The sequence below is a fragment of the Anarrhichthys ocellatus genome, unplaced genomic scaffold (assembly GCF_004355925.1).
Source record: "Anarrhichthys ocellatus isolate YVR2014 unplaced genomic scaffold, GSC_Weel_1.0 scaffold233, whole genome shotgun sequence".
Taxonomy (NCBI): Eukaryota; Metazoa; Chordata; class Actinopteri; order Perciformes; family Anarhichadidae; genus Anarrhichthys; species Anarrhichthys ocellatus.
In genome coordinates, this window is record NW_022280263.1 from 1 (window position 1) to 8,937 (window position 8,937).

General features: G+C 47.5%; 1 protein-coding gene across 1 annotated transcript in view; it reads right to left on the reverse strand.

Moving 5' to 3' along the window:
- Positions 1–342: 342 nt before the first annotated feature.
- LOC116401010 (zinc finger protein GLI2-like) overlaps positions 343–8,937 on the reverse strand; it is a gene marked incomplete at its 3' end in the record, with an annotated part of 32,074 nt that continues 23,479 nt past the window's right edge. The window contains exons 4-8 of the mRNA XM_031879182.1: positions 5,547–5,749; positions 4,461–4,640; positions 1,296–1,497; positions 645–834; positions 343–453 (exon numbers count right to left, since the gene is read on the reverse strand). Of these exons, the coding sequence (XP_031735042.1) occupies positions 343–453; positions 645–834; positions 1,296–1,497; positions 4,461–4,640; positions 5,547–5,749 (886 nt within the window). The remainder of the gene's footprint in view (positions 454–644; positions 835–1,295; positions 1,498–4,460; positions 4,641–5,546; positions 5,750–8,937) is intronic.

The following is an 8,937-nucleotide window of genomic DNA, read 5'->3' on the forward strand; positions in this document are numbered from 1 at the left end:
GGGGGGGTCACCACGGTACTCTCTTTCCAAATGTCTTAAATTACCAAAATCTCATAACTGTCCTCTCTTGAGACGATGTTTCCACTTTTTAAAATGACTTGTTTCAAACTGTCCTCATGTCCCCGTGACTTTAGAAACACGTCCATGAAGTTAAACGTCCAGATGAAATCCTGACTTTCCTCCAAAGTCTTAAAGTGTCTCGTTGTTACTAATATTGTTTTCATTTCATTTTGGAATTAAAACCTCCTGAGATGTGAAGTCTCTCACCAGACTCATTAAAAGAAGACAGAATTGTCTCATCAGAGGACAACAACTAATAAAGTGATGCTTTCATCTCCGTACCGGTGAGCAAGGAGACGGCGGCCTCAGGCCCTCGGCCTCCATCTTTACTTTAGACCTCTTGGTGGTCGAGGGGTCGACGGTGCTGCTGACCACCGAGTCTCCGCCGTGGTTCTGAAGAGAGGAAGAGTCACCGGTGATCACTCAGTAACCACTGAACACAGTCACAGCTGAAGAGCGTGGTTCCAGATGTTTCTAGTGAGAAACATCTGCAGGCTTCCTTCAGAAAAGCTCATCGGAATTACTGTTTTTATCTTAGTTTTTATTGATGAATATAACATTAACGTAATGAAGTGTTTGTTTACTTTTGACTGCAGGTCGTTGTTGAGGACCGAGGACGACACCGATAGGCCGAGACCCGGCTGGCGGACGCAGAAAGTGGGCGGAGCCTGGACGAGAGGCGGAGTGTGTCCGAAGGCGCCGAGGCCGCGCTGCTGGGAGAGAAGCTGCTGGTACGCCATCGGGTTGAGGGGGTGAGGGAAGGGGAAGGACGGGCTGCAAGGAGACGAGGAGACGAGGAGACAGGGAGACATTAAAGTCAAAAGTCACCTGCATGGGCAAGGTGCATAAGGAAGGAGGGAAGGGAAAGAAGAGGGTACTGTAAGAAGGAAATTGGGTAGAGGGAAGGACACAAGAGTTGGGGTAAGGAATTAGGAGGTAGGGAGGGAGAGGTGTGTGAAGGAAAGAAACCTAAAGAGGAGGGAAAAGGGAAGGAGAGAAGGAAAGGAGAAAGTAGGAAATAGAGCTGAGGAAATGAATGAGGAGAAAAGTAAAGGAAAGGAGGAGATAGAGAAGGAAAGAAGAAGCAAGGGAACATAGGAGGAGAAGGAAGGGGATAGCGAAGGTGAGAAAGACAAGAAAAGGAAAACACAAGGAGGTAGCAAAGGACAGAGGGAGGAAAGGAAGCAGGAGGAGTGTGTGAAGAAGAGGCTGTGATGTCTCCTCAGGTGAGCTACCTCAGCCCCCCCACCGACAGGTGTCCGTAGGAGCCGCCGGCGGCCGAGCCGGAGCGCGAGCTGTTGATGTAGGCGACCAGCGAGCTGGGCGAGGTCCGGATCATCGTCTGCAGGTCGATGCTGGCGTCCGACAGCGGAGACACGGACAGAGAGCGCTTCCTGTTGAGCCGGGGGGGCAGCCTGGGGCCGGAGAACCGGGACACTGAGGGGGGGACACACAGGTGAGTGGACCACGAGGATCAGTCCGCCGCAGAAAGTAGTCCTAAATAAAGGGACTATTTCCTGTCTGGTGCGACTCTAAACACTCTTCATCCATCATCATCATCATCATAATATAATAATAATAAAATAGTAATAAAATAATATAATAATAATATAATAATAAAATAATAATAATAATATAATAATAATAATAATATAATAATAAAATAATAATAATAATATAATAATAATAATAATAATATAATAATAAAATAATAATAATAATATAATAATAATAATAATAATAATATAATAATAAAATAATAATAATAATATAATAATAATAATAATAATAATATAATAAAATAAGAAATATTACAATAAACAAATGTGGACCCATGTGGTGACCTGCATTAAGCCTCAGACGTTAACGAGTCTAGATAAAGATAAACATCGCGGCTGCTTCGTGCCTCACGATGTTGAATGAGGGCGATTTACAGAGAATTGATGGTCAGCTGTGAGGAGGTGCAGAGCGATGAATGGATGAGGACTTCCTGTTTGTTCACGTTGGACGAATCAATCAGACTTTAACACGTCTACAGACTGGTGTTCATGCTTCTTCATGGGCTGGAAGTAAGAAGTTATTCTCATGCTTGTTGTTAAATCGCTGATCAGTGATGTTAATAGAGCTTTGCAGCTTTGTGCGGCTTTAAATTCATGTTTTGTGAAACTGGTTGTTGCAATAAAGTCAGCTCTGCTCCTTAAATAACTCGACGTAACGCTGAATGAAATCGAGCAGAATTCATGCTTCATGTTGTGTTCTGATGGGTGTTCATGTGTTCATATGAACGTAGGACAGAAGAAGAAGACGTGGAGGAAAATACAGGATCAAACCGGTTTAAGGCCCAAAAGCACTGAAAGTGATAAAGTGAATAAAGAAAGTGTATTAAGAGAGCAGGAAGAACAAAACAATCACTGATTTCTTGAATGGAATATTGTCCTTTTGCAGAAGAACCCGCTTTGCTCTCTGGGTTTTTATTCAACGCTCCAAACTCTGCACAAGGAGGCGAGTCGGAGCAGCTTCTCGCTCCTCACGACGCTTTTGAGACGTTTCAAACTCAGAGTGGAGCTCCAGACGAGCGTCATGTGACTCCTCAGGGAACCTCTGAGAGCGTCAGGTGACTTTACCCAGAACCCTCTGCTCTCTAACTCGTCTTCCTAAATGCTCCGAGACGTCTCCGTCCTGGGACGTTACTGCTCATCCCCCGGTGTCATGGGACGCTAGTTTAGACATTTAAGCAGTTGAGACGAAGCTCCGGGTGACGGTGATGGTGGCGTTAGAGGAAGGTGGGGGTGTAGAGGATCAGGTGTGTGTTTTCTGCAGCAGCCGTATTCATCTCTGTTACTTCCTCTCACCTCTGGGGAGATGTGTTTATTAATGAGCCACTTCCTCTGATAAATGGACCAATGGAAAAGCTCCGCTGCACTCGCTCGCCGCCTCCTCTGTGATTTATATCAGGTGTGTGTGTGTGTGTGTGTGTGTGTGTGTGTGTGTGCTGCAGCCCCCGAGGCTCTCGGTGCCACTGTGGTCCGTCTGTAACCGGACTGTTTGAAACCAGAAGGTTGCCGGTTCAAACGATGCCGCAGCTGCTGGGAAACAGCAGAAGAAGAAGAAGCAGAAGAAGAAATGCTCGGTCCTGCAGAGCACAGCTCTTAAGGACCATGACAGAGTGTATGTGTCGTACATGTAGTCAGGAACAACGTGCATGACTCAGAAGAAGGATAAGACGGACGTTTCTTCATCCTATGAGCTGATGTTTCATCACAGCTGAACCGACAAGAATGGAAAGTTTTCCTGCGACTGAAAGCAGCTGTGTGCAGAAACATAAAGACTTTAAAGAGTTGCACTGCAGGTGAGACTGTGTTTAGTGTGTTTAGTGTGTTTTCCTGCAGCTGCTGTTGAGGAGACTGAACTCTGACAAAGAAAGTCAAGCGTTCCTTCTGAAGCTCTTACTCTGGTGAGTCGGGTTGTACTTCCTGTCCTCTGGGTGTGCAGAGGAGCAGATGAAGTGATGTTTCTTCTCACAGCTTGGCTGAATAACTTAACAATGACATTCCTGCAGAGACGGAGCCAGAGCGGGCTTCCCGTTAGTGTTGGCCTCGGCGCCTGCACAGCTTCACTGAGACGGTTTGTTGGCTCCTTCTCGGCCCTGAGCTGCAGGGAGGAGCTGAACCTGTGAGCTCTGCATGCAGCGCTGAACCGGCTGCTGCGCTGACTGGACTCAGTCCCATCTCTGGACTGTAAAGGTTTTTAACCTCCTTCTAGTTCCAGTCTGAGACCTCGTGGGTCTGTTCTTACAGAGGCCGACATGTGACACGGACCACGTCTAGAGGCGTGTTTGTTTCAGTGAAGGCGAGCCGAAACATCTAAATCTGTGTGTTTCTTAAAGCTAAAGGCCGATCCCTGAACAGGAAGTGTCCCGTCACTGGACTTCGCTCCTCTCTCTGGTGTTCATCAGCAGGAGTCCCTCAGACGTGGCTTCCCTTTTAAGGGCTTCAAACCGCAGAGCGCCGGATCAAAGTCTCTATTTGTTAGAATAAGAAGCCGGGCGACGGCGTCACCAGAAGTCCTGAGTGTCGATGGGAAGGTGCCGGCTCAGGGTCGGCACTTTGAAGATGTTTGACATGAAAGATGTATGCAGGCTTCTTCTTCTCCTGTGATCTGTGTTTCATCATCTCTTCACCTGAGTTTGATTCTTAATCAGTGTGAAGGCAGCTCATCGGACTGTCTGACGAGCACGTCGTGTGCTCGTCTTTCTTCTACTTCTGTCCTCTGTAACCAATAATTGAGCTGGCGTCCTAGTCGACTTTCCGAGAGGTCTTTAGAAACATAAAGGACGTAAAGTAAAGAGAAAAGCACCCAGACGAGCAGAACTATGAGCTATTGATCCCAGAGTCACTCACCGTCGATGGGGCTGATGTAGTCGGACAGGTGGGCCCCGGCGGCCCCGGCCCCCTGCATGAACAGCTCACTGTAGGGGCTCCGGTGGCTGGCCATCAGGTGGTAATACTCGGCCGGGCTCGCCCCGGGAGGAGGAGGAGGGAGGCCGAAGAGCCCGCGCTCCTTCAGATGCTCGTGGGCCACTGAGGGGGGGAGGGGAGAGGGTTAGTGAGCGAGGGAAGGAGTTAACAGCTGAAAGGGAGAGGGGTGAGTTCATGCTGAGGAGATCCATGAATGGGCTGAGGGGGGTGGGGTCACAGATGTGCAGCGGCCCGTGGAGGTGATCCCCCCCCCCTTTCCTCTGGAGACACCGGTCTGCAAGCCAAACACACCCCCCTCGTTCTACCTCAGGCCCTCGGCCCCTAAGTGATCTCTCAGACCTCATTAAGGGTCCCGGCCTGAAACAAAGCAGACGTTTGCTGAAGGAGCTGCATCCTTACAGGATCACATTCCACCTTAAACAGCTGGAGGAAAATGAAGGCCAGAGGCTTCCTCTTCATCACATGAAGCTGTGAGATGTGAGGGAGAAAGAACGCGAGGTCACCTGGAACATAAAAGTCTATTTGCATTCCCTCCGCTGCACTTTCTCTCACGGCCACATCTCTTACTTAACTTAAGAGCGTTGCCACATTACCGCCGACAGACTGTAAGAGAAGATTTATTCTCCAATCTGTTCTTGTAATCCAGCGCTGAGGAAGGAGCCGTCACCACCGCTGGCAACTTATGTCAAGAAGAGATTATAGCAATGAAAGACAACGTGGATGCAGATTTAAGAGCAGTGAAAAGTGCACATATGACATTTGTTTTTTGTGTTTCTTGGATGAAATAATCTGAAAGTTGTCAAAAACAGCCCAGTTTGAACCCCGACCTCGTGTCAACTGAACCAATGCACCCTGTGAGGCTCCTCTGAGGAGCTCGCCATGAGCTTTAGCTCCTCGGAGGAGCTCGTCATGAGGTTTAGCTCCTCGGAGGAGCTCGTCATGAGGTTTAGCTCCTCGGAGGAGCTCGTCATGAGGTTTAGCTCAGAATTGATCGGTAGAAGAACTCACGGTCGGCTGGGCTGAGTCCTCTGGCCGCTGAGATCATGGACAGGGTGGGGCTGCCGTGCACCGAGCGCAGGTAGTGCTCCATGTGGGGGTTGACGTACGGGTGAGGCGGGCTGAAGGGGGAGTCGCCCGTTGACACGGCGGCGGGTGAGAGGCGGATCAGGGAGATGTCTGAGATCACGGGGCTGCCGGCCAAACCTGCAGGGCTGAAACAGAGAGGAGGGAAGAAACGTGTGACAGACGTTTAGTTTCAGTTGTGCATTTGTTGGGGACAATGGAGCCCTGATCCCAGACATGCAAGAGGCCCTCCAGCTCTCCGACATGTGATAAACAGCGCTTATAGTTGTTTAGCCTCTTTTTGTAGTCAGTTTGAGTCTCTTTGTAGTGGTTTTGAGTCTCTTTGTAGTGGTTGTGAGTCTCTTTGTAGTGGTTGTGAGTCTCTTTGTAGTGGTTTTGAGTCTCTTTGGAGTGGTTGTGAGTCTCTTTGGAGTGGTTGTGAGTCTCTTTGGAGTGGTTGTGAGTCTCTTTGTAGTAGTTTTGAGTCTCTTTGTGTCTCTTGGTGTCTCTTTGCTCATCGATGTGTTTTATCGGCGCTCTGATACACTGAAAACCTGCAGACTTTAAATGCCGCTCCATCAGCATGAAGCACGCTTTGACCACCTGCAGCTGCCTCACACTCCCGAGTGATCCACCTGTAAACCTGATCCTCGAGCCCCCCCCCCCCCCCCTTCGTTGAGAGTGAGATCACGCCTAACGGCGCTCCTCAGAGGAAGGGGTGAGATCGGGGTCAGAGACACGCGTAGACCAGGAAGCAGCCACAGCTGCAGGTGACGCTTCCCCCCTCGGGGCGTCGCTTCTCTGTGAGCTCACAAGAATCCCTCGTTATCATCGTGATCTCTGGAAGACCAGTCTGATTGAGAAACGTGAGCTGACACCTTTGTGTGTCTGCCTTTAGGTAAAGTGATCTTTAACTCAGTTGACTTTAGTAACTTCCTGCTGAGGTTTATCTCACAGTGTTCTAATACATCTATAGAATACAACTAAACCCCCTCAGACGAAGTGAAGTGAGTGTCTCTTACCTGACTGCTTCATTAAAGATACACATCATCATCATCATCATCATCATCATCATCCAACAAAGACTTCACGCCTCGCAGACACATTGCTGGATTGCATCACAAGTGAAGCAATGTGTTTCTCTTTCTCTCTGATTCTGCACCCAAAAACATAATCAGCCCCACAGCCCCAGTGAAGTATTAATGCTCTCATCGTGTAACAGCCAGCAGGTGAATCGGTCTCACAGGCTTTGTTTGCTGAGATAACGAGCTCCTCCAACAATCGCAGCCTGAGTGGTGTCAATATTTCTCTGCGCCGTAAAGGAGAGCGCTCTTAAGAGCTGACCGTGGTGAATAAGTTATGTAATATTCAGATATTCAGAGCGCGTCTGGCTGCGGGTGAGTTTTCCGGGCGTCTGGTTGAACACAATGCTCGGCCTTCGGAGCGTATCCTGGTCCGGCGCCGGGCAGCAGAGACCAGACAGAGGGAGGGTGGGGGGTTCATTTCCATCTATTTAGAAGTCAAAGCTTCATGTGTTAAAGCTGCATTCTCTCTAGTGTCCACCAGGGGGCGACTCCTCTGGTTGTATAGAAGTCTATGAGAAAATGACTCTACTTCTCTCTTGATTTATTACCTCAGTAAACATTGTAAACATGAGTTTATGGTCTCAATCTCTAGTTTCAAGTCTTCTTCAATACAGCATGATGTTCATTTAGTACATTATGGTCCATTTAGAGTCACACAGACCATAAAGCAGGGGATGCTTTAGGGCGGGGCTACACAGTGATTGACAGGTCTCTACCTCAGCGTCACTGCTCCTCAGTCCAAATATGGTCACTTCCTGTTCACTGGCTGCCAAAAGCCAAGATGGCGACGACCAAAAACCAAGATGGCGACGACCAAAAACCAAGATGGCGACGCTTAAAAGAACCAAAGCAGTCTCTCCTAAACTCACCAATTTTTTAAGTTTTGAACCAGAACCCTCTGTATTTGGATTAAGTAGCTTGTGAGAAACGAGGAGCGTCATAAACACAACGATATTGCTGCTATATAGATATGAGTATGAGATCTGACCGTGTCCACAGATACAATGTTAAAGGTGCTGCTTTTACCTCCTCGTTTTGTTTTAACGGCACATTTCCTGTCCAGCTCAGTCAGAGACCAGCTGATTAACACACACTCCTCTATATTGAACAGCCTTGTTGCTTCAGTGGAGGTTGTGTGGGTGTATCAGCATCAGAACCAGGTGGAGCTGACGTGTCTCCAACACTTTTATTTTAAAGCTCTCACACCTCCTGGCAGACGTGACCTCATCCTGCTGTTAGTGTGAACTAGTGTAGCAGCTGCTGACATGATGTCATTAACATTAAAGAGGGGTGTGACTTGTTAAAACACACCGTCAGTATTGTGTTGGTTGTCATCAGTTCACTTATGAAAGGTGTTACGTAATAATTGTTTCCTAGACTTCTGCAGCTTTTAACCTGGAATTCAGTTAAAAAACAATCTTCGTTAACTAATTTAATCCAGTCAGGAAGCACCACAACCTAAATTACATAAACGCCAATTGTGTTCTGGTGTTTGACACTGAAATGTGAACCCATTATGTTCTACTGGCTCACTTACTGGTCTACTGGCAGCAGGAGCCTTTGTGTACCATGCAGTTTAAATGTCTAAATAAGAAAAAGAGCTCTTTAAACGGCTTATTTCATCAGAGCAAAAATCTAAAACACAGTTTCTAAAGATTTAAAACAATAGAAAAGCTTCAAATAATCACATCAGAGAAGCTTTAAAACATATGAAGCGATGAATCTGTTAAAAAGATGAATCGTTCAGTAAGAGTTCTGTGTGTGCAGCTCATTCCTCTGCATGCATCGGAAGTGTGTTTCTCTCTGTTCCTACCTGCTGTGTGTGTGTGTGTGTGTGTGTGTTGGTGACACCAGAGATGAATTACAGTGTGACAGTGAGTTTCGTCTCCGGTGTCGGGCTCAGGGAGCTCTCTGATTTAGATAAATCACGCCGTCCAGCGAGCGGCTGAATAAACTCCCTCTGTAGGTTTATGAGTCTGCTGCGTGAAGCGGACGCCTCAAACTTAACAGGCAACCCCCCCCCCTTCCTGTATGTATGACCTACATACAAACAAACACATCACAGTGCTGCAAATCATGGCCTCCTTAAAAAGTCATTTCATCATCTCGTCCTGCACTTCGTTCCGTCCTCAAAGCCGGACGGAGATGGCTTTGTTAAAATATGGAACCATGAAATAGAAATGAATGTATGAGGAACTAAACTACTTAGGTTTACACAACTAAACTACTGAGGTTTACACAACTAAACTACT